Raw genomic sequence first — 25,447 nt, 5'->3', positions numbered from 1 at the left:
GAAAAAATATTTCAGTGCTCTAGCTAACACTAAAAAGTAAGTAGGGGTAGTTTGAAAATATAACTGAAAAGATATTACAATAAAGCGGACAGATAAAACTTATTGTAATTAAGCCTCCCCTGGTGTCCCATTATGATAATGACTCTGCCATTAAAAAACATAAAAACTTTTGACACCAGAAGTCTATGTTTGGTATTTTATTAGAAATTTACCAATCTGAATTTATGTGAAATGAACTCGCAGTAGAACACCACAGTCATAATCTCTGGGTAATTTCTCCCACAGGACTCTGCCTTGATAGGTTGTTGCCTTCCTCAAACCCTGAACTTACATAAGGGAGGTCAATCAGACGGTTCCTCTCCACAACTTTCTTCACTTCATCCAAGGACCCGTAATTCCAGCGGCTGAGCTGGAAGCCCAGGCTCCAGTAGGAGGGCAACAATGGCAGTCCCACAAGCTGCAAGTTGAGAGTAAAATGATTAGTGGCCCCATTCGCAGACACTGTGTGTGTCACCTCAGTGCCCCAAACCATTTGAATAATATACACTAAGCTTGAGTGTGAAGATAAGCAGTGCACTCCGAAATAGATATGTATTTATCTGCCTTCAACCATTTTTGTGTGCATACATACATATATATATATATATACATATATGTTTTCTTTTAAGAAAGGCAAATATATTGTGACAATAAAGTTGGGTTCATTGTCACTTGTCTGTTCTTTAAGGTGTCACTGAAACCTGATCAGATCACAATAAATTATGTCTGTGATATCTAATGACCAGAAGGTCATGACGTATCAGCAAGCATAATATCAACCCTATAATGCTGCCATATGAGCAAGAATTTGTCCTTATAGCAAGGGTAAGCCTCAGCACAGAAGCATAAATTGTTCTGTGTAGACCACCTCTATCTCACTGTGGAGATCAGTCAGGGTGTACAGACTAATCAATCTAGCAGCTACAGACTTCTTGTGCCTCAGATACATCCTCTCTGCAACAGTATCTCCAGCAAAAGTAGTGCTCTGGTTTAAGCTGGCTGTAACAGGCCAGCTAAGAACATCTACAACCCAGTTTAACACCAGCTGGCTATTACTAAGGGCAGCAGTCACATTAGCAACATAATAACAGTTATTCTTAGATAAATACATAGTGAATCATATTTTCATAATCTGTTCATAATAAACATAGTGAATCATATTTTTATAATAGATAACATAGCAAAGACATAAAGAAGGGAATAAAATAAAATAAAATAAAATAAAATAAAATAAAATAAAATAAAATAAAATAAAATAAAATATAAAATAAAATAATACAACACAACAAAAACTTTTAAGGATCTGTTCGCTGTGTAGTCTCTCTATATAAAGGTACCTGCAGGTACTCCTGGACTACTTGCTCTGGAGTGTTCCCCAAGAGGATATAGAAATCAAGGATGCCACCAATGGTTCTATAGGTCACTGCTGGTGCAGGCTGCACTGCAAATTCTGCCAGAGAAGAACGTACAAACCCAATTCTGAATTCCAGCTAAATATAAATAAGTTTGTCATACTAATATTGAAGACAAGAAAATTTACTTTAAGGACAAATAAAATTATTATTATTATTACTATTACTATTATTATTATTATTATTATTATTATTATTATTTAATTGATTATTTAATAATGATAGTAATAAAAACACAAAACAACAATAAGAACAACAGAAACACAGAACAGAAATACCTAAGGAACTCAAAACCATTACATGAACTGGTAGTGAAAGGGAAATGTATTTAGAAGACTCTTTTAGATGCTCATGTTTGCATTTCTTTATATCCCACAAAGAGAAAATAATCAGAAAAAAATCCAATGGCATGACCTTTTCTCTTTAACTTCTCAGTACAACTGTCCAGACTCAAGAGAAATGAATAGTTTTCTTAAAGTATGCATGCATGCATGTTTATTTCAAATACAAAAGGGTGTTGTTTACTTTCAAGTCATGCTCACTCCAAGTTTATGCTCTGATTCTGCTGTCCTGCACATCTGCTCAGAGCTGTGCAAGGTTTCAGAGAGGTTTCTGACACTCGGGTGTCCAACAGAGCCTGCATGTAACTTTGAGCCACTCACTGCTAACACTGCATATTTGCTAAACTACTAAATGCTTACAATGACTATCATCAGATAATTGGAGACAACACTCATTAGGATTTTATGCAATAGGATTTTAAAAGGGATATTTACATTAACGCAGTTTTGATCTCAATCCTGCATATCACTTAAAGAGATACTTGGTTGCGATACTTAGAGTTACAGAGAAAGTTTTCTTACCCATGGCATTGCTGTTCATCAGGAAAACACCAAAAGAGGCTCCAGAGCTGTCTTCCAAACACAGGAAGAAAGTTTGAACTCCATACAAGTTATGCATTGACTTCAAGGAGAAAATAAATAAATAAATAAATAATAATAAAAGAGGAGTTAAAATCTAATAACACTGTAACACTGTTTTGGACATATTTCAAAATATTACATGTAGAACTTGAAACTGTTTAAAGTATAGCAAACAACAGAAAGAAAAATCACAACACTTTTCCTGAAGTTTTATTTTCTATTGCCTGGCATTTTTCTCCTTTATGAGAATGTTTTCAATTACAACTAAGCTTTCCTGAAATACAGAGGTAACATAAACAAGCAGATATGATAGAACTTTGGGCAAGTCTGTATACATTGCAGTACTATTTCTGTGTAGCATATGTGCACATTGAGTAACAATATAACTTGACAGGTGGTACAAGATTTTACCTCTCATGTATGATACTATGAATCCTTCAAGACAACCATTTTTTACATTTAATGTATGTAAATATAAGAGAGCACCTTATTTCCATTCTGTTGTTTTTTCCATTATTACTAGCAACAACAACAAAAAAAAAATAAAATAAAAAAGATCACAGCTGTTGTCATAGCTGTGTTTCACCCCTGCAGCTGAAAACTCAGAACACATGATGAAAGAGGAACAGAACCTGAGCAATGTGAAATTACCCTAACTTGATTTTGCTCACTGTTAAGTTTAACTTAATCAGCGTACACTCAATAGAGCCATTTGGATAAGAACTATCTTCAAACTTTCAAGTACTAATCATTAACAACAGGCAGTTTATAAGCTGAATGTGTAGTAGTGATAGGAAATACATGGGAAGATTTCTACAGTAGAGCTTTTTTATCGTGAGACAAATCTGACCTAATTTAGATTTTGGTCCTGAACCCTGAGTTCCTAATTCCAAATTATTAACTAATTACAAATAGTGGTCTCTCCCTCTAGCTTCTGTTAGTATAGCTTAAGTTTCAGCAAAACACTGAAGTGCTCTCTGAAAACAAATCATATGGATTGTTGCTTTCTTATACTGAGGTAACACTGACGAACAGTGTCTGTCGTAGGCTCACAGGTGAGTTATAAATTACTTGAGGAACATCAATAAAAAACACACAAAAATATTCACATTAACAAAAATTCCTTCACTCATGCTCTGTATTGATTTCTATCTGCACAATGTCCATGTGTTGATTCCATAGGGCTTTGAATGTTTTGTTTTTTCATAGTATTAGCTAAACTGACTGCTTACAAGCTTTAGCAAATATTTCCCTAGTCAAAGCAAAATATATTAATGAGTATAGCAATAAGATTTGATTGTTTACCACAAGCAGAAAATGACTACTGTTGTTTGAATCAACATCTCACCTGAGTTTAACCCACACAAAATCATTATAACTCTGTGAACAAATCACTGCAGGGAGGAACTGACAGACCAACACCATGTGCCTGTGCACACCAGTGTTAAGAAGAACTTGGATCAAAGCCTAGAGAAGTCTCAGTGCAGATGTAAGATTCTTCTGTAATTATCAAAAATATGGGTGCCCTGGAAATCATTTTGGAAAAAAACTACAGACACAAGTAACTGCTGACAGACTTATTTTATCTCATAAGGAGACAGCCGTTAAAGAGAACTTTGCCATCATTTGCCAAACTACAATGTTGTTAACTGAAACAGCATGTGTCATATACACCAAACTCTGCACAAAGCAAGGCATTAAGACATATTGTTATTTATTTTGTTATAATTATTGTTGTTTATTTTGCTTATCAGTAGAAACTGAAGACTCATATCTATATAATATTATAAATATTTTATATATTATAAATATGTATTATATATATTTATAAATATATTATAAATATATATATTATTTATAATATATAAATTTATATATAAATGTATATTTATATAAAAATATACTTATATATAAAATAAAATAATATATAATGTAAAATATATATAATATGAAATATATTTTTATATAAATATGAATATATGTGTATATATATTTATATAATATATAATATAAATATATAGATATTATATATGTAATAAAATATGCACATATATATATAATGTCTACTGCATAACAGTTTTGGATTCCAGAATTTATTTGCAAAGAATAGAGAAAAATGAAATAAGTCCTTACTCCAGAGGGGCCAATATCCCTGCTGAACATGGGCCAGGTTTTCCAGTTGACATCATGTCGGTACTGTTTATGTACATGCTCTCCCACCCCATAAATGTTGCTGCTAGGTAGCTTGATTGATAGCTGCAAAAACTGGTCAGCATACTGCAGTGGTCCTATGCTAGTATTAAACCTGGTGAAACAATTAACACAAAAAAAAAAAAAAAAAAAAAAAAAGAGAGAGATTTCACCAAGAATTGATAGAATAATTGTTTCTACTCCTTTTAGCTAGAGATGGATAGGCATCCAGAGGCCCGAAGGGGACACACATGGAGGGGGACAATGTGCAGCTGCAGCAGACAGAGATGTCCTTGCACACAGGATGAGAAGAGCAGTACCAACTGATCTATAGAAACTTCTCATACAAGTGTCCCATCTGTTTTTGGACATACATTCACCATCACGTCTTCCACCAAAGCTTTCCACCCTGCATCTTTTGCACTGAATTGTGAATCTGCTCAGTAAAAGTCAATTTCATTAATAAAGTTTCTTCTGTTAATTTAATTTTGTATCTTTCACCAATACCTTTCATTAGAAACAATTCTTATCCCAAATGAAGATTAGGAGAGCTTTAAAGTCTTAAGCTAAATTTATTCCTTTTTTCTACAGAGGGGCTCAGGAAACTGAGGAAATCTGTTGAATCAGAAAGGAATAAAATGCAAGGCATTTTACTACAGTAAAAAGCAATTCCTACTGTCAGACAATAGTCCTTTAATCAATTGAAAGATTGAATTTCATTAATATTGATCTTAAACTTAGTCATTTTCTTCTTTTATTGTTCTAAGACTCTGAATATTTACACCTGGCAAATGGATGGAAATTGACCCCTACCCAGAAGTAGCTTTACCTTTTCATCATTTTTTTTAATTGTAACAATGACGAGTTAACCTAGATTTAAATCACAAAGCAATTGGAAAGAAGCTGATCCTGAGATCTGAAGGTTATCTTCAGCTTCATTAAAACATGAGTTTACAGGGATATGCAGAAATACAGATTTTCACCAAAAGCAGAGAAAATTACTTACTTTGAGGAAGCAAAGTATATCAATACGTTTTAACATCATACACAGTTTCAAAGTAATATGCTTTTACCTACACACTCTAGTTTTAATTACAAATTTTTAAAAGTTATATTTTCATGTGATATCTGTGCCATTTAACAATCATGATATTCATATGAAGAAGGAGTCAAAGGACAACTTTTTCTCAGCTTTATGCAAACACAACTGCATTGATTTTCAGGGACTTTATCACTTCAGATGTATTCATACACTGTATTTATCAGCATGAATAAGTATATTACTATCATTAAAATCTATTAAAATATTTTAATTTAAAAATATTAAATTACCATTAAAACCTATAAAGTAAATATACAGCCTACTATCAGTTACAAACATTGCACAAACAAATGACAGAAAAGGGGGAATTCAGGCTTGCTATAATTTTAATTTCCCATGTTACCATTTCTCTTTTACAAAGTTAAAAATATTTATGTTTGACAGAGCCTTGATAGGTCAAGACTTCATGTGATATATTTCTGTCCATTTTTAATGACTATAAGCACCATTTTGCCCAACTGCTTGCTTTCTACTGAACCTAATACTCTGGGGAGAGAAAGTCTGTCTGTATTTCCAGTGAAGCTATAGCAGTCATTCACATTGTCTTGCAAATAATGATTGTAATTGGTTCATTTGAGCTCTAAATCTTTGCGGGGGGGCGGGGGGGAGGGGGGGGGAGGGTGCTCTAATGTAACAAATGATAATGCAGGCTAGTAGGCTTTATAATTATTTGGATGACCAGGATTTTTGTAGTGATTTCCAATGACAATGATCCTCACTCTTTCCTTTCCAAAAAATCTTTCTCTTTTGGTTGCTTGTTTAAGTGTTAGGGAAAAGCACTCACCTTATCAAGGATTTACATCTGAGGGACTGCTCTTAGCTCATACTAACACTGGCTTACTTTGAGATACTCATCAACTTGGACTCAAGCATCATTATAATTTATTAAATTTCATAAAAGTGGTTGAATTGTCTATCTTTAAAGAAAAAAAAAGGGGGGGGGAGAGAAAGGGGGGGGGAGGGGGGAGGAAGGAGAGGGGAGGATATAGAAAAATGTCCATATTTCAACATGGTTCTTTTGAACCAGAATGCTTATTTCCCTTCATATACCTGCTTAATCAGTCACGGACTAGTGAATACCATGTCCGTCTTTTGTGCTCCATAGAATTGCAAATTAATCATTATAGAGGATTCTATATAAGAAAGCAATACTGATAATAGCATAAAACTAATTGCTAATTAATTAAACTTGAAGCACTGATAATTTAACTATCTTAGAACTCTGACAGGTAATCATTCTTTGAGCCATGCGGTTAGTTCAGAGCTAAGTTTGTTTATTCTTAGGAAACAAATGGAATGAAAACTTTCAATATATAAATACATCAAATATTTTACAGAATTACATGACCAACTTATCACCGTCTTGCAACAGCTACTCTTGTGCCATAGGTCTAAAGAGCAACCTGGTTTTGGTGATTCAAAGATTCAGCACGATTGCAACAACTAAGATAAAAGATGCAATGAAGAGTATTCACATGTCATTTGAAGAACTGAGAAGGTCTTGTCTTCAGATAGTAGTGATTCCCTGTGTTGATGGAACAAAATAGCTGTAAAGATTTCCCTAGTACTGGTGGAAAGAGAACAGGTAGCCAAACCTAAAACCTTTATGACAGATCTCTCCATATTACAGTATTTATTTCAAAAATCCTCACAAGAGCCCTTGCACAACATCCATTCGTCAAAAGAACAGAAGTAGACTACATCTCCAAGAGGGCACTTTACACACGACATCTGGGGAATACCTTACTTATATGGCAACATGAACTTTCAGAGAAAACCAGTGACATCGGTGTTACCCAGAAAAAAATACCAGTGTTACTTACAGAACCTTTCCATTGCTCGCTCTGGTCACCACAATACCAAACGGATTATTCTTCACTTCCACTTTGTAGTTTAAATTGGAGGCGGCAGATCCACTGAAAGGTCTCACATGCTCATGGGGGATTTCAAATCTTTTTGTATTAGGATCAGTAATCTGCACATATTTAAATAATAATAGTGTAAGGCCTTTAAAAACTAATGTCTAATTTAAACACTTTCCAGCATTAACACATGGCTCTGATTTAGCATATTCCCACCCCTGTCCCAGTCTCCTCCATCCTCTTTCATTATTCTCTTCCCCCTTTCATTATACATTTTCAACTGTTTCCCTACTATACTTGACCCTGTTTTTCCCTGGTTTCCAGGGAAACCCACCACAAGAGAAAGGTCTCCCACAGGAGCCCTGCTTGACCCCAGATCCCATCAATACCCCACATTCACTACACAAACTGATGAATTTTCCATGAAGAACAGAAAGCTTTGGAAGACCTAAAGATGTCTGACAAAGATATTGAGAGATATGGCCAGGCCGTATATAAAAAGGAAATAAATACATCTGGCCCCAAAATCTTTGTCCTCTCTGCTTTTACAATGCTAACCCTATGCATTGTAACAGCAGAGAGGACAAAGAAAGGCAAAGCTGAGCTCTTCTCAGTAAGTCATGAGGGTACATCAGAGGGATTAAATCAGCCTTCCTAAACTTACTGCACAATAACAGCCAGCCTAAAATCTTGCACAAAACATAAACCTTAAAACAGCATATGAAAAAGATTAACCTTGAACCGGAAGCGATTTGATGTCTGATACTCTCCTGTGAGGAGGACAGTGTTGATATCATTTCCAAAGAGGGAAGGTGATGGCAGCCTTGTTAATGTGGCCTCAAATCCTTGAGAAAAAACATGTTGCAACATTATTGTGTGAAATCAGATATCCACAAGTGCATAAAAACAGGGAACTCTGATCACAGTTTACCTGTCTTAGTTGATCTTACAGACCCATCCACTTTGTACCCATGATTACTAGGGAAAAAACACCAGGGCACACTGGTATAATTCTGGGGATTCCAGCAGCAGCCACGCAAGGTGCAGATGCTCTGATTCAAGGACACAAAGGGCACAAATTAATTGATTTTACACAAATAAATCTTTCTATACTAAAACAGTTAAAACGCACATGAAGCATATTTGGCCCCAAACACCAGAAACCTTAGTAACATGTGCAATCAGACCAACTGAAAATCTATTATTTTCTCTGAAAATCTATTGTCAATTTGAATGGAACAGAACAAACATTTTTTCTTCTGTATTCAGAGTAGAAACAGGCTTATTAGACATTATTTTTTCTTAAAACCAGAATAACCACAGACAAAAGAACCTGTAAAAAACTACTGAAAGCTTTGAGCTGTGACAGATGTGGTATAGACAAACCAACAGACACTGGAAACTCAATAAAATTTATGGTCTAGTAAACATCTGGTTGGAAAAAAAAAATGCACCACGTATGCACCATTGATAATCAGGTACAGAATAAATATTTTAACATAATTCTCCAATTATAGAAATGTAAAGATTGCTTCTGCGGAACGTTATATTGAGATAAATCAACTTAAAAATAAAAATAAAAATAAAAATAAAAATAAAAATAAAAATAAAAATAAAAATAAAAATAAAAATAAAAATAAAAATAAAAATAAAAATAAAAATAAAAATAAAATGACTGAGCAATTAAACCTATTGTTCAAAGCATGTATTTCAGTGTAGTGGCATCAACCTTTACACTATCTCTCAGCATTCCAATAAACTAGAATACCTTTGCTTTGCTGTTATAAATTAACTTATTCACAGATTGCCTGCATGAGTTTTATGTTTGAAGATAACATCTGAGTAATAGATTACTATAAGTATTCACACATTTTCTCATGTTAGAACAACAACAAATTACTTGGGGCGAAGTGCAGCAGTGATAAAAGAAGCTCCACTGAGGGCAAAGGGCCATGTCCATGAGTGATCTCAGGCACCCAAATCCAACATGTAGGTCTTCAAGACCTCTGTCTCCACTTGTGTGCTAGCAGAAGCTGTTTGTGCTCAAATATTTTTTTTATATTTTTTATGCCATATTTACTTAAAATATTCTGCAGCATGATATAGGTGGAGATGTGTGAAAATCACTATTGCTGCTGGTGCATGTGCCACTCTTTTTTGGGTTATAGAGCCCAATTTAGTCAGCACAGGTCAAATACAGTCTCTGAATAGAGAAAAATAAGCCAGGTTCAGTGCAGAAATAATACAAGTGTTAAAGAAATCACAGCTCACAGATTCACTGGCCTGAGACATTGTTATGCATTTATTCCGTAGTGATTGCACTGAGCACAGTAATCTCCACAAAACCACTCAAGGTAAACCTAGATACACCACAGAGATAAATGTCTGTCTCTCTGTCATGGACTTTTGACATTAGAAAACATGCATGCTGTCATTTTCATTAGTTTTTAAACAAAAGCATGGTTGGAAGAGAGATACAGTGACTCGATTTCTTCCCCATGATCCACAAATCAATGCACTTTCTAAATCTGTGTAAAACACCATGCTCATTTTCCACCTTCTCAACTCCCACCATGAGAGTTCCCTACTTCCCAGGTTATGAAATATTTCAAAGTAAATGAGAAGAAGCACCCATCCCTTCCACAACTGCAGAGATTGCAGCTTTGTTCTTCAAAGAAAAGAAGCTTTATTTACCTAATTTCCGTTGTAGTTAGGGGAAATATCCTAAACACACAGCAACAGAGTTACTACCTGAATTTTCTTATCCCTTTCTAGACCTGTGGGTACCCCCTGCAACACAGAATAGCTTGAACAACAGATTAACCTGAAGCCTGGTAGTTCAAGCATCTCCTTCTCCAACTTCATAAATACACTTTTCTTTTTCCCAGCTACTTCTCATGAACACCCATTTGAAAATCTTCTGCAGTTATTTTACAGTGCAGTGATGGCCTTCTAGCTAGATCTTATTCTAACAGATGTGTAAACTACATTTCTGTATTTTGTGGCACGCCAAACTTGCTGCATAAGGAAGCAAATTCAGAAGTAATAGATTGGTTACACCTGGCACAGGGGAAGGAACAGAGTTCAAACAAAGATACTGTTGAGGCTGTTATAAAAGTTATCATTAATATAAATAAAGATCACAGCCTTTGAGCTATAAACAGCATAATAGAAACCAATGCAATAAAATCAGAAAGAAAGTCAAAGCTTTCTTCAAATCCTGGATACAGGGAGATGTTTTATGGTGGAGTACTCAATGAGATGGTTTCTGATCTCAGCACCAAGGACTAAAAGAATATTTAAGCTATGTGCTGAACTAAAACATTTCTTTTCTGAGCATCAAAACAAACCTGTGCAAACAAGGTACAACAAGCAGTACAGTCTCCCTTCAAGCTTTCAGAGGGATCAATCTAAGACTGAACAATACTAGCTCTGCTTAAAGTTTTGTTGTTTTTTTTTTTTTTCCTTGTCTAATAAAACTTTGCAACAATTTTCCACAGCAGTACATAGTTAATAAATGTCTCCTTTCTTTCAGCATTTATATCTTCAGCAATCCTGTGGCTGGTTAATCAATATCTACTAGCTTTCTATACTCCTGTCTTTCTATTCTGCAATCCTAGCTTCATCTAGGACACCGTCAGTGAATAAAGAAATCAAGACAGACACTAACCTGCTACATGAGCTTAGGGAAAGCCTAATGTTCCCAGATGCTTGTTATTCTGAAAACCACTAATGGAAACCACTACAGAAGGGTTCTATCCTAAGCAGATACCTGTAGATTTAAAGCTCTGCTGGTTACAGTATTAGGATAAGTCTAAAGCAGGACAATTCTTGCAGGAGAAAATTTATAAAGGAATGAAGAGACACCGGGGTGGGACTTTGGGTTCTGTCAGGCTTTCTTCAGGGTTGCTCAGGGCACAGATTAAAGGTGATCCTTAACTCTAATCCTCTGAAATCTGCTGCCTAGTATTCTCCAAGGAAAGTGCAGATTTAGGAATCATTTATTTTACCTCTAATTCCAGAGCAAGTGCCCCTGTGTTCTAATCTGCACCTGGCCTTCCATTTTTTTTCTGGTAACTGTATTTTGATTATTTTTAATTATTCCTAATCACCGAGGGCAAAAGACAAGGTCAGATTTACAAAAAGGCTTGCAGTTACAACCAGAGGAAAACTATTTTCCTCTGTTGTGATAAGTGCAGCACTTAATGTGGGGTGACTGGTTCAAAGGTTGTAATTAAAGATTAAAGTGATCTGCATGACATCTATCATGGCGTGCTTGTTCCTGGGGCATGGAACCAAAAGAGAAGAGGAACGTGCTGTGAGTTGAGCCTTTACTAATCTGTTAACCTGCAGACTTTATTGAACTGTATATCATAATACAAACCATGGCATGACGGTAGCATTAACAACTGTCTTTTCTGGAATTGGATTGGGAATTCACTGAGAGACTGAGACAGTTGATTAATCATTTTTTATACTGCTGTGAATGATGTAAGTATCACATATCATAATATACTCTCTGTCTTTTCTTATAAACTGCACCCCACAAAGAAAAGAAAGATGGCAGGCACCCATCAGATTCCATCAGAAATTAAGAACATCCATCATAAACTGAATAATAATAATGATTATAAAAATAACAATAATAGCCTCAGTAATAGCCTTCCTATAACAGCCACCATCAAAATGTTCTGAATGCGAGAGGACTAAAAAATTAAGATGCTATTTTTCACTGGAAAACTAAACTCATGGATTCTTAAGCAAGAAGGTCATTTCTAAACTCTGTGTTTGCTCAGATGACAGATAACAACCAAGAAAGAGAGAAAGTGAGATTCAAATCAGTTCTGAAAGGAAATTGGAAGTGTTCATTGCATTATAAAAATCATGTTCATCTGTGTAAAGTGCATCTTGACCTATTTCTAAAATATGCTTTATTGTAAATGCTGGTTGACTACCAGACAAATAAATTGCTTAGGCAATATTGTTGAAAACAATTTTTCTAACCATATCTTGTTTGCCTAATTTTGTTCCTGCTTATCACAAAGCCAAACTGCCAGCAGTTTGGCTTTGTGATAAACTGAAGACCACTATTGGCAGTGGTCTTCAACCCCTCACAGTATACTGCCACAGCGGCTAGAAAAAATAGACCTTCTGACGAAGAGCTATAATTGGTTATACAGGAGTTAAGCTTCCCCACAAAGCATTTAGATGTTCAGAGACAAAAACAGCAACAAAAAAGTTATAAAACTGCCAATATAGTAGAGACAAAGTAAATTTTCATAATTAAACATGAATCTTTTTGTGAGAAATTCTATTTTGTAATTTTTTCTATAATGTTTTCAGACCTTTGTAGCTAGTTGATCTGGGATGCAGTCAATTCTCTCTTCTATTGGTATGTTCAGACATACTGGTGTAAATTCCGCTACCAAAATAAAATAAGGGGTTATTAACAGGATTTCCAAAAATCAGGAATATCTGTATTACCTCTTAAATCATTAAGTGTTTCTGCTAAATATTTCACACTATCTGGAAACTCTAGCCATTAAAATAGACTCAGATGAATTTAATATATTGCTACTGTGATTTACCTTATATTTGAAACATTGCACATTCCAGATAAAGATAGGAAAGCTTCACTTTCAATTTCTGCACATATGGGCAACACTGATAAATTTATTTCTTAAGATATTGAATAATGCTATTTTTGGTAAGTCATATAACTCAATATGCATCGCTTCTTGTAAAAAATTTACACCAAATTAAAATCAGAAGGATTTTTTTTTTTTTATATATGGTGGTGTGTAACTGCTTTTATGTATGCTCCTTCGCATGAAATACTGCTCATCGAGGCAGCTTGAATTAGAGCATCAGACAAAAGCACCTTAAGCCTCCATTAAGAATATAACTGTAACACTGAAAGCCACAGGAAATATGTTGGTTTTAAAAAGAAGAGCAAAGCAATGTTTCCGGTTTTTTGTTTTGTTTGTTTGCTTGTTTTTTGTTGTTTTGTTTTGTTTTTCATTTGAACGTCAATGTTTTTTGAAAAGTCTGACTCAATGTAAATGATGCCAATAGGCAGCTCCTGGAGCTGCATGGGATTCATGATCACCTCAGCAAGCAGAGCTGAGCAGCCCCCTGATGAAGAGTTTCCATCTGGTAACACAAATGGCAAGTACTTACTTATTACTTTGACTCCAGGTTGTCCTGATGCTAACAGTGCAATGAGGACAATGGCCACCACAGTCACCAGACAGAACAGGGCAATCAGGGTGGTTTCCAGACCACTGAAATTCCTCTTGCCCATCTAGGCTCAGAGTAACACCATTGACATAAGTAAAACAAAAGTAATAGCTTTGAAAACTCTACAAATTACGTTATTGATTTTAATTAATATATGTTTACACATTCTTTAGGTTTTAAAACCCTAATATTGGGGTTAAAAATAAATCTCCTATTTAGGATGATTCACACAGCAGAGAGTACCACATTATTACACTCATGGGAAATCACTGAGAAATGTGTTTTATTCAACTGTATACCACTTTTAAATACCCACAAATAAGAGTTTTCACTTGAGAGTAACTACGAAGTTTCTTACATTTTACTGAAACTCCAGAAACTAAAAACAAATCTGTGTGCATTTTTTTTGTTTGTTTGTCTGTCTGATTCTGCAAGGCTTGTTTCCTTCTTTAGAATAAACACATACTACCTCCTCTTTTATAAAGGAAGATGTTAGCTTGTGAAAAAAAGGTAGTTAACAAAAAACACTAATGAGCTCTAATAACATATCACACTTGTGACGCTTGGCAAAGACTAGCCATAGGAGCCAGGGTAAGTTACTTATTTGTCAAGTGGAAGAAAATTGCATGCTTATAAAGCCATGGGATTTCACAGACATTGCAGGGTAGTCAAGGCAGAAGAAACTACCACAGGAGGTACTCTGGCAGCTGCTGAAATCACAACTGAAATGAAGGAGAGTATGTAGGTGGAGTCAGTGCCTTAAACTGCTGTTTAAAAACTGTGTTGTACCCAGTATCGCTTCTCTGCAAGGCACAGTGGAGCACAGCGTGCTGTGCCAAGGCGGGTGTGCTGTCTGCAGAGCCAGCTGCTCAGCCCCACGCACAGAACAACACGGTACTATTAATGTTGAACTGCACACCAACAATAAAACTAATGAAAACTAGTCTCCAGAATCCAGATCAATATACATTGGCAGCAGCAACTGACTTTTACCTTTGGTTATGAACTTTTAGCCTTATAAAACAGCCTTAAATACAGAGAAATACCTTATTTTTAGCTCAAGTAAGAAAGTGAAGGAACATGTGTGCATTGCACTAGCATATGAAAACACTGTCAAGGGTTTTAGTGATAACTCAAAAGAAAAATACTTTAGTAAAAGTTGTGTGGTGCGTGTGTGTGTGTGAAGTAACACTAAATCTGTTGCAGTTCATCACCTCTCATTTCCTACAAATATATACTATCACCCCACCAGCATCCCTATTCCTGGAAATCCCACAGCCACAGGAATGAATGGAGAGGAAAAGCAATACTGAAACACCAACAATCCCCACAATAGTGAAGGCAATACTTAGATACAAGTGCTTTTCCTTAATTACAAATAATTATATTAAAATGATTTAAATTACTTAAAAAGCTTTTCTAAATAGCATAGTGCTGTTCATATTTTCTCTAGTGATATCTAAATTGGTAGCCATTTTTATGATTATTGTTACTTTGTCAGGGAATACCATATTTAAAGTCTGAAACTACACTGTATATTGGGAAGTGTATATTTAAGGCCTCTTCTTTATAATAAAGAAACAATACTCCAACAGTTCCTCTCCTGAGTTTCCTTTAACATTGTCAGAATACAGGTCCACTAGGAGCCCTAACAAGTGACAGTTATTTTTCTGAAAACTAGAATATTATTAAAGTCCTTGTCATCAAACTCTTCCCACCACCCACAAACATAGCATTCTATTTCAGCTTTTTCATTTTCATGGTCTCCTGCAAGATCTGAGACTTAAAAAACATGGATTTATAATTTATAACAGTTCTAATTTATAAAAGTTCTACTGCATGACTTGTACTCAGCAGTGAAGTAAAGGTCTCCAGTAACTTGGATGCAATAAATGGGATGACATACCTTAAAGCCCCTCTGCTTCCTTCATCTGCTGCTCCTAGCTGTAAAGCTCAAACTCAAAATCAATGCTTTATTCTCTGTTCTTATCAGCTCATTGCGTTGTTTGCTAACCAATCTACCAATAGCAGGTCCATACATAATTACAGGCAGATTGTAGAAACTCTTTGGGCTAAAAATAGTTACTATGGTTATTGTAGCCAAGGAATGGCTAGTTAATTAATAATATTTTGGTTCAGTTTTACTCAGCATGTTCTCCAAATAAGACAAAAACAGCAATAAAATGACAATATGTTTGTCTGTGTTGCATGACTTAGTGGTTTTATTCTGTTCTTTTTCCATATCATTATTTCTAGAACCTTCATGCAACCTTCTCATTGTCTATCATTTCTCCTTTAATCACCCCATGAAGTCATTAAATGTTCCCAAATGAGGAAAAGACTTATTAAAATAATTGTAAGAAAGAATCAGATTCATGATCACTGAAACTTTTTCAGGAATGAACCATGAATTATTAATTCTAATATTAATATAAACAGATTTCATGGGATTCTAACAAGAAATGTCAAAATCATAAGAGAACAATGAAAGATTAGCATGAAAAAGAGCTTACATGGAAGAGTCTTCAATCATAATCTTAATATGAAATCTTAACGTGGGATTAGGTTTTGCCTTCTCCTTACAACAGATCTAATCATAACCTTAAATCTCTATTTTCCAAAGGAAAACTTTTAGTTCATATTGTTACAGTACTTATAACCTATTTTTCAGTAATAAGGAGATGGCTGAGAAGTGTCACTTGTAGTTTGAATTTTTCACAAATTTATTCAATTTCCTGAATATTTCCCCTCCCACTGGCGACCCCTCTAAGCACCAAGTGAATGGTTCCTTTCTCCTTAGTCAGTACTTAAAAAGACACAAAATCAATCATACACAGGGCTCTCCTGGAACCATTCATCTTTGAATGCCACCACTCTCACTGACCATTTCTGACACACCCTGGTATTTAGCTATCTCATCCTCTCCATTTCACTGTAACAACATCATGCATGTCTGCATGTGTGCAAACAAGCTCTTGAAATCTAATTCTAACATCCCTCTTAACATTGCTAAGTATGCTGCTTTATGAGCGCATATTGAGACATATCAAATTCACGTGAATTATGAAGATACCAGTGGTTCTGGAGGTCTGGGGGGGGAGGGGCTTTTTGTGCATGTCTGTTTTCTAAGTTTTATATCTTCATTTAGCTGTTCCAAGAAAGTACTCAGTTTGGCAAAGCATATGGCCATGAGTTTCGTTTACGCATGTCTGCAATCACATTGCCATCAATATAACCATTTGCTTAAGTGCTTTCCTGAATTCACAATGCTGCAATCTCATATTATCAATCACCTAGCACATACTTTCTATGCAACTTGAGAGCATGAAAGCACTGAACAAAAAGGTCTCACAAGAGGGTTAACCAGCAGGTTTCCCAGCTGAGTATATTTTAATTTACCTACAAAGGATGTCAACAATGGGGCTTTGAGGTCAAGATGTGATATTGAACTCTAAGAAGCAGGAACGGAGAAGGCTCTTCAGTCGGGGACACCAAGGGACCATAAAGAAAACCAAGAATTCTATTAAATCAAGAGCTGGAACAGCATGGTCTCTGCTGTGTCCTACTTTTGTTTCCAGGAATTAAGAGCCGATTCATTTCTGACAGCCAGTAAGAAGAATTACTAGAAGTTCAGGAGTATAGGTTAGACTAGAGTCTAGGAAAAAAACTAGGAAATTAGGTACTGTTCAAAATGTAGTCATTTAGAAAGAAACATTCATTTATCAGCTTTTAACAGGACCATTTTTAATTAAATCACATATAACTTGAAAAAAACTTGTTAGGCAGTCATAGGTGGCTCCCTGAGAGTAGTGCTAATGAGCAAGTTCTTTTCTACACCTTCACAAGATTTTTATTTTTCCCCCCCAGTGCTCCATTATCAAACATTTACTTTAAGTTACAGTTTGGAGCCCTTAATTCCTACAAGAAGCTGCTTGTAGATCACCAGTTGAGGCAAGAACATAATGATTAACTGCCATGGAAGAACATCTACCAAAGATCCAATGGGAACATGCTGGCCCTCCTGTATTCCCCACATGCTGCATTTGCATGGCTGAAAGCACTCTGCAATCTCAGTTCAGCAAGAAGGGAGCTCTTCAGTGCAGCCATGGTCATACAGAAAGAAGGAGGAAGTCTGAGCACTTTTTAGAGGCAGTTGTGGGGAATCCTGTGCTCAAAGACATCCCTCAAGACTGGGAAAAGAAACTAGCTTGATTTACCTTCTGCATGTGATAAGGCAGATGCCTCCCTTCTCTGAAAGGAGATCTGAAAGATGCAGCCCTTGTTCCTTCAGAACGAGATATGTGTCCTTATCACCATTCTGTGTACTGAAGCACACATGCCTGTTCAGAGCAAAGACCCATATGCCTGTGCCCCACTCCCAGCTCAGTTACTCATTAGCTGAGTGTCAGGTGGTGATTTTCCTACACTCATCTGCATGCTTCATGATTTTTTCCATCTGGATAAGGAAGATGATGATAGTTCTTCAAATGCTTCAAACGGTTTGATTACAATGTATACAGCGTTTTACCTAGAGAACAGAATAGTGTCCAGCCTTTCCAAGAAGTCGCTGAATTGCTATCTCAGGAAACCATACACACCCTGAAAATTCTGGCTGCAGTACCCCATTGAACAAAGGTCTTATGGACTGTTCCCTGAGGTGCTGGTCCCCAAGCACCTACTCTGGTAGGAGTGTCCCATTGGCATTGCTCTTTGGGCTTCTCTCCTAGGCACAGGGACAAGAGGGCTATGTGCAGGTCCCATCATGACAGTAAAGGTACAGTTGTACTATGGTTTGTATCTAAATATGTCTACATACTATCTGACCATTACAGACTCTGCTTACTTTGAGTAACTGCTTGCTTTTCTTTAGACAAAACAGATATCCTAGTTGAGCAAAAGACAAAAATTGAGCAAAATAATTTGGTAAAATCAACATTTTGGTGACAGTTTGGTGACAGAACAGGTTATTGGCAGGAGACCTGATCTCTTCCTGTTGTAACTCTGCTGCCGTAAATTGGTTTATACCGTTGATTTCACATAAACGATGAAGAAAATATGTGGTGCTAAAGCAGAGGCTGGAGACTAGGACTCCTTATTTAGAAAACAGTATCTCAGTATTTTAGCCTTTGAGCTCAAATCATTTAGTGTTCTCTCTAGCTTGATTGGCATGGAAATATTAAATGACTACGGCAGTGTTTAAACAAAAGCAAAGGAATATTTAGGTTTATACCTTCCTTTTATTTTTATAGATTGTACCTTATTGTCTTTATCAGATGTGTAAATAGAAACTCAGACTTTTGCAGAAAACTACCAAAAAAAAGTGTTACGAGTTTGGTGGAATTCAACCTCAAAAAGGTTCACTGCACCTCTTAATCTTCAGCACTTTGCTAAGACCTCAGCAAACACATGGAACAAGTGATGTGGTTCACAGAATAGCTTTGCCTACTGCATCACCAGCCTCCAGGGTTCTACCAGCACCCATGAGCTCTGTGTGGAGGACTGCAAAGAAAACATTTTCAGAAAGTTCATTAATGCCTATAACAAAGTAAATGCATGCCATGCCATAGACATCTTTTTGATCTTTTAAGCTTCAATAAGCTCAGTGATGAGCATAGACTGTTGAAAACCTGTGTTAGGCAGCTCTTCAGTGGAAATTTCTAGGCAGAAGCCTTACCGGAGCAGGGAAGATTTTACTGGACCTCTGGACCTGAGAATGAAGGCATACTGTTATTCAGCTTTCCAATTTGTTATAGGTTTCTCTAAAGGACATAGAAAATTCCTACAGATTAGGACAAATATATATGTATATATAAAACAATTTTAAAGAGAAACTGAGCAAGAAAACTTCTAATGGAGAAAAATAAATAAATAAATAAAAATGTATACTTGCCCAGGAGTCTCATTCATACACTGAACAATTAATGAAAATTCAACCAAGCAAGTAAAAGAACTGGGAAAGCCTCACAAAATGTATCACAAACATTTATTTCCCCAGTGGGACTTTGGAGACAATGGATTTGAATTCATTCAAAGCAATCTCATTTGCACAAAGTGCCTCACAGTTCAAGACCAGATCACGTGAGCTTAGTCTCAAACAGAAGTAGTTTTCATTTCATAGTAAATGACAGCCAAAAGATTTTGATTATTTTTTTATTTTTTTTTTTTTTATTAACCAGATACAGAAATAAGTTCAACTGAATAATTTAATTTTCATGGAAAACCAGAATATGTTTGAAGTTCATTTTCAAAGTATGTGTAGTTTTTCTAAGAGAAATGCAATTAGACATTGTATAAACTCTATCTTCTCATAGCTAAATTACTTTCTGTGTACCTAAACCATGGGCCCTTATCCTGGTTCAAATAACACTTCTGAGCCAAGAAAGTATGGCAAAGATAATGAACATGGTATAAAACTGAATCCAAATGTTATTTATAAGTTATTATTTCAAGTTACAGCCCAGTAAAAGCCATGATGATGACTGCAATAATAACATTTCCAACTGAACATATACTGTAGAAAGAGGAAGAAATTCCACAGCTCTTAGGACAATTGAGGAAAATACTTGTGGATCTGTAAAATACACCAATATAACAATCACCACTGAAAGTTTTACTGTAGACAGGGCAGTACATGTTTCTTAGATGGTTGAGACGATCTGATAGCTGTTAAGAACTGAAATCAGAGAAAAAATATTTTAACATTTCCTTTTTTTCTTTTATAGTTAATGAACACAGAAAGCAGAAACTGAGAAGGTGTCCAAAGAAGAAGCATCATGAGAGCTTGAATCATAATCATGAATGTAAATTACCTGATCATATCTGTAACTGCTGTTCTTCAAGCTAGCAAATGGTAGGTGCTAGTAGAGCCAAATCTTATATATTGCAAATATTTATTATCTGTCCTTTCAGCTGAGAAAGGAAATACAAGCTTGCTTGGAAAAAATAAAAATTAAAATTAAAAATTAAAAAATATGGCTATTCATGATTCAAGACATGGAAATATCAAAATGTGTTTTACAGAGTTATTTGATCAAAATCTATTGTCTTTTTTTTTGTTTTTTTTTTTGTTTTGTTTTTTGTTTTTTTTTTCTTCAAACTGTAATGAGATTGTATTAGGGATATTTGGAATTGTAAAAGGTTCTACAAGCAAATGATTCAGACCTCTTATTTGTAGCTGACAATGTTAACTTTAGGATATACTTTGCTGCCTATAAACGAGGGTGAAAAACGATAAGTATTTTTTTCCAGCTAATTGCTAGCTCCTGATAGTACATAATACTCAAAAGTACGCCACCAGTAATTCTCAGATACGCATTCTCACATCTCTGCTCTGTCATCCAAAGGGAATACTGATGGTATTCACAGGCATGTAAGGCCAACCCTGTGCCATCCTCTCCAACTTCTTTGGGTCCCCCACCTCTCCTCAAATATCTGAATCTGCAGTTTGAGTCACAGAGCAGAACCAACCTAACCCAGCTTAGATGCTTTTTTCAAGAAATGCTGACTTTGGAAAAAGAAGGCATTATTGAAAGTGGAAACTTGGCAGCATGTTAGATCAGATTTATTCATGAGACATGTCACAAGCTGACAGACTGAGCCCATTGTAGTTGCTTGTTCTGGAGTCATTACTGGGAAGGGCTGTTAGTTTTACTCTCTGGTCTTCGTTTTCTCAAGTTCTTCAGCCTTGTGTAATTTTATTTATTTATTTATTTATTTATTTTTGTATTCCTTCCTATCTCAAATGTACCTGCAGAAAGAAAGCTTCACTTCTGTTAACAGATCTGGAGACACTGGAAACACTTTCTGAATGAGGACATGTCAAGGTTAACATTCAAAGTACAGCTTATTACTTTGAATAAAAAATATATGGCTTCATATGAAATCTATTGGTGAGAAAATCATGGACTAGTTTCACAAAAATAAAAATGCATGTATCATGTATTAAATCTCTTCAAAAAGATAGGCCTTCTCCCTCTTCTGAATCTCTACAAAAGAGGTGAAACTGCCTCTTAAACCTCCTGATGTTTTTGATGTCATGATGTCATGATGTTTTTCTCTCTAGAATACGGCAAATACACATATGTGCTTAAATAAAGTATGTATAGCCTAGCAAGTAAAACAAAGGCAAAAATTAGTCTGGATTTAAGAACTCTGATCAACCCATTCTGCATTTTGGCAATCAAAATGCACATTAATGTAAAATAAATACTTATATGACTACCTATTTGTGGCACTTTGAAGATGCATATGCACAAACCACTAGGAAGCCCAAGAGTCTACAAACTCTTAAAATTTTTCAGTCATTTGTTAGGCAGATGCAAAATAGCAATTTTTATAGTTTTCTAATGCAATCTGAAAACAAACAGCAAAAACAAAGGCAAAAAGATGGGGACTTTTTCTGACCTTCTTAGATTATGAATTTGCACATGAAAAGTTTTTCTGCAAGTATGAAGGCCAGAAACTTTGGTTATTCTCTTTAAATGGATGTTGGTACTTTAACTTAATTTAAAGTAAGTAAATAAATAAATAAAACCATACACAATAATGATTAAATAAAGAAGATGCAATACTGACAATAACCTAACAGCAAAAATCAGTTAGTAAATAACACTCCAAACACACTTTAATAAGTTCTAACTTAATTATTTGTAATTCCTAACCTATTATATTTTTTCAGGTCATTATCAAATAAAAGCTGAAATGACAGATTGTCTCCCTGCTTTCAGAGTTTGGAAAAAATAATTCTGAAAACAACTGCTTAATGAAATCACTGTTCTGACCCTTTGCATTTTTTTTTTTTTTTTTTTTTTTCGTTAAAGCTTGTCTGCTGACTTTCCTTGCCCTTGCTGCAGATGGTCCTCCAGCCAGTGCCTGTGCTTCTTGCTGCTACTGAGCAGGAAACAAAGCAAACCCACCATTATTATATACTGATTCCTAGCCAACTTTTTTACTTATTTAGACATTTTATTAGTTTATTATTCAGCTTTGGGTTTTTTGTTTTCTTTTTTTTTTTTTAAATAAAAATAATAGAAGTTCATAATAATAATAAAAAATGATTAAATGCTTAGGAGCTTTATTTAAAAAGGTGAAAAGTTAATATTCCGCATATTTATAAAAATAACTTCAAAATGTGCATTACATCAGCGCCAAGAATCTCATTGCCTTCAGCCTCTGTTTCTATATGGCATTTAGTAAGCACTCAGTGGTCAGGCCGGTCTGCAGAAGTGACACGAGGGCTCATGCAGAGAGGATGGATCAGCTCATACTCACATCGTTCAGGATACAGGAAACTTCAAAGTTCAAAGTGCTTATGATCTCTATTAGCATAGTTCCATTTGTGTCTTTTAACCTGCGCAATAACCTCTAAGCTGCAGCCTTGCACCTAGTGGTAATTTTTTTGTCTCTGTGATGAAGGATTAAAATCCTGAAATGAATAATCCATCAGATGCTTTTGCTTTATGCATGAATCTTTACAAACCTTTAAAGATTCTGTTTAAACCAGTTCCAAGGTGATCTCTCTGATCACAACAGCTGAAAGTTTCCCACTCCTCCCCTCCCCCCCCCCCCCCCTTTTTTTTTTAAAAGCCTAACACCTGATATTTTACAGTTGCTTGTAATCTCATGTGGGAGTCTGAATGAAAATATCAAATAGTGCAAGATTTTAAGCAAAGGTCTGGAGTCTGGAAACAGCACAGCAAAAATGATGGGATTGAGTATTTTCCTTGGTTTTCCTGGTTCCCTTGCTCCTGCCTTTCCATTCTCTCTCCATGTCTTACCTGCAGTTTTCTCTTTCAAGAGGCACTCTGTGCTACTGGTCATGTGGGACACAGAAGTGCACAGTTCTCCCCACATCACAACTCTGTTCAGGCCCTCATGTGCAGCAAAGGGTCACTTAAGTGCCAAGATTGTTTAGCTGGAGGCTGGACCAAAGGCTTCGTTCCCCAGCAGCCTTCAAAGAGGAGAGTATTGGCTGTTGTAGTTTTTGCTGGCCCAGATGGACTCACCAAGATATTTTCCTCCCAGATTGATTACATTAATGGCAAGAGCTTGAGTCAAGGAATTCAATGTTAAAATGATTTGCTACACCAGTAACATAGTTTGGGCTCAGGATTCTGCGAAGTTGTTTCAAGGAGAGTAGATTGTAAGAGAGCACAGCACGTCTTAGAATGGAAATAAAGTGGCCACGAGATCATATGCTTGTGCTGGGAGATTTGTCATGTGGAGAGCGTAAACAGATCTTAAGAACGAGGTGAAAAACAACTTATATTAATGGGACAGATCAATGCAAAACATTATGGCATTGAGCCTTGCAGTGACAATGATATTAAAGAACCTTAGATGAGCTCCAAGATACATGAGTCTCCTGGTTAATGAATGATGGTGTTAATACCTCAAGGTGTAGAGGGCATGGGTGTATGCGTTTTTCCTGAATGTGTAAAAAAAACTGTACCAGCTGATTTTGGAGCCACTTCTAATAATGTCCGCTTCTTGTACCATGACAGGCTTTTTGTTTTGTTTGCTGTACCCAGGATGTCACCAGAGTGATGAGAAATAAGCATTACCAAGAGGGAACAGCAGCCCAGGAAATGCTTTGCACCATCCACCTTTTTGCTATTTCTGCCTTTGGATTGTTTTAGTGCTCCAGGAAGGATAAATGCACTTATGGAGTTTAGAGGGGAAGATCCAACACTTTCAAGTGAATGGACAGAGAGAAGGAAAGAAGTTGTTACTCTTACAGTAAATTATTTGATGTTTTCTTCATTTCTTATGACTTTTGAAGTAACACTTGGTATAGAAGCTATAGCCACTCTTTCTGCGTGTACATGTTAGTATATGACAAAATAAAACATATCAACTATTTAATGTCTTCACTTATTAACACTGGCTCAGGAAGATAAATACTCAGTTTTTTTTTGTTGTTGTTGTTTGTTTGTTTTATTCATTGATGCTCTTGAAACAATTCCTTTGTGATAAAAAGAATTCAATTTGAAAGTATTTTATTGAAGTGTAAAGTCAAAGGCCTTCAATGATTCCTGTCCTTCTCAGCTGCAGACATCTTGAGGAAAACATAATGAGTGATTATTATTGATCAAACAAACGTTACAATCTATAAGTTCCTGTACAATGAACTTAAAGTCTCTGGACCCAAATGGTCACAATCAAGTTTGTATATGTGGTAGGCAAAACTTCACAGGCTCATAGGCACACACCAGACCTCTCTCCCTCCCCCTCCTCAACAGGATAAGGAGAAAATAAGAAAAAAAAAAAGAAAAGCTCATAGGGTGAGCCAAAGACAGGCAGATCACCTGTGCCACTCCTTCCTCCTCACATGGTTCTATTCCAGCGTGGAGTCCCTCCCATGGGATGTGGTCTTTCACGAACTGCTTCAGCATGGATCATTTCCATGGGCTGCAGACCATGGGCATATTCTCCTGCTCCTGCATGGAGTCCTCCATGGGCTACAGTGTGGATATCTGCTCCAAGGGCTGCAGAGGGTGAGCCTACTCTGCCATGGTCCCCTCCATGGACTACAGGGGAACCTCTCCTTCAGCACCTGGAGCACCTCCTGCCCCTCTTTCTTAGTGTTGGCAGGGCTGGTTCCCTCACATTCTTTCCTCACTCCTCTCTCTCAGAGCTGCACCACCATGTTTTTGTTGTTATTGTTTTTACCCTTTCCTA

At 36.0% G+C, this 25,447-nt stretch overlaps 1 protein-coding gene and 1 long non-coding RNA gene across 3 annotated transcripts in view; one reads left to right on the top strand and one right to left on the bottom strand.

Annotated features, from left to right (window-relative positions):
• The window catches only part of SI (sucrase-isomaltase), a 53,687-nt gene extending 35,632 nt beyond the window's left edge, over window positions 1-18,055 (bottom strand). Inside the window, exons 1-10 of one of the 2 annotated variants that reach the window (XM_082767178.1) lie at window positions 17,986-18,055; window positions 13,709-13,832; window positions 12,874-12,950; window positions 8,460-8,580; window positions 8,264-8,373; window positions 7,490-7,641; window positions 4,508-4,679; window positions 2,315-2,414; window positions 1,377-1,489; window positions 332-457 (exon numbers count right to left, since the gene is read on the bottom strand). In XM_082767178.1, coding sequence (XP_082623304.1) covers window positions 332-457; window positions 1,377-1,489; window positions 2,315-2,414; window positions 4,508-4,679; window positions 7,490-7,641; window positions 8,264-8,373; window positions 8,460-8,580; window positions 12,874-12,950; window positions 13,709-13,832; window positions 17,986-17,994 — 1,104 coding nt within the window. In that variant the 5' untranslated portion in view covers window positions 17,995-18,055. Of the gene's footprint in view, window positions 1-331; window positions 458-1,376; window positions 1,490-2,314; window positions 2,415-4,507; window positions 4,680-7,489; window positions 7,642-8,263; window positions 8,374-8,459; window positions 8,581-12,873; window positions 12,951-13,708; window positions 13,833-15,674; window positions 15,763-17,985 lie in introns of those variants that run through there. The other variant, XM_082767179.1, reaches the window with a different exon arrangement.
• Window positions 11,803-24,564, top strand: LOC309881548. Its single transcript, XR_014318150.1, has 3 exons — window positions 11,803-11,846; window positions 20,491-20,618; window positions 24,271-24,564. It is a non-coding gene; the product is annotated as an uncharacterized lncRNA (long non-coding RNA).
• Window positions 24,565-25,447: the final 883 nt, after the last annotated feature.

This window comes from Aythya marila (genome assembly GCF_965140915.1).
Source record: "Aythya marila genome assembly, chromosome: 9".
In the NCBI taxonomy this organism is placed as follows: Eukaryota; Metazoa; Chordata; class Aves; order Anseriformes; family Anatidae; genus Aythya; species Aythya marila.
Note: the sequence above shows the minus strand (reverse complement) of the source record. Positions and strands in the feature narration are given on the sequence as shown.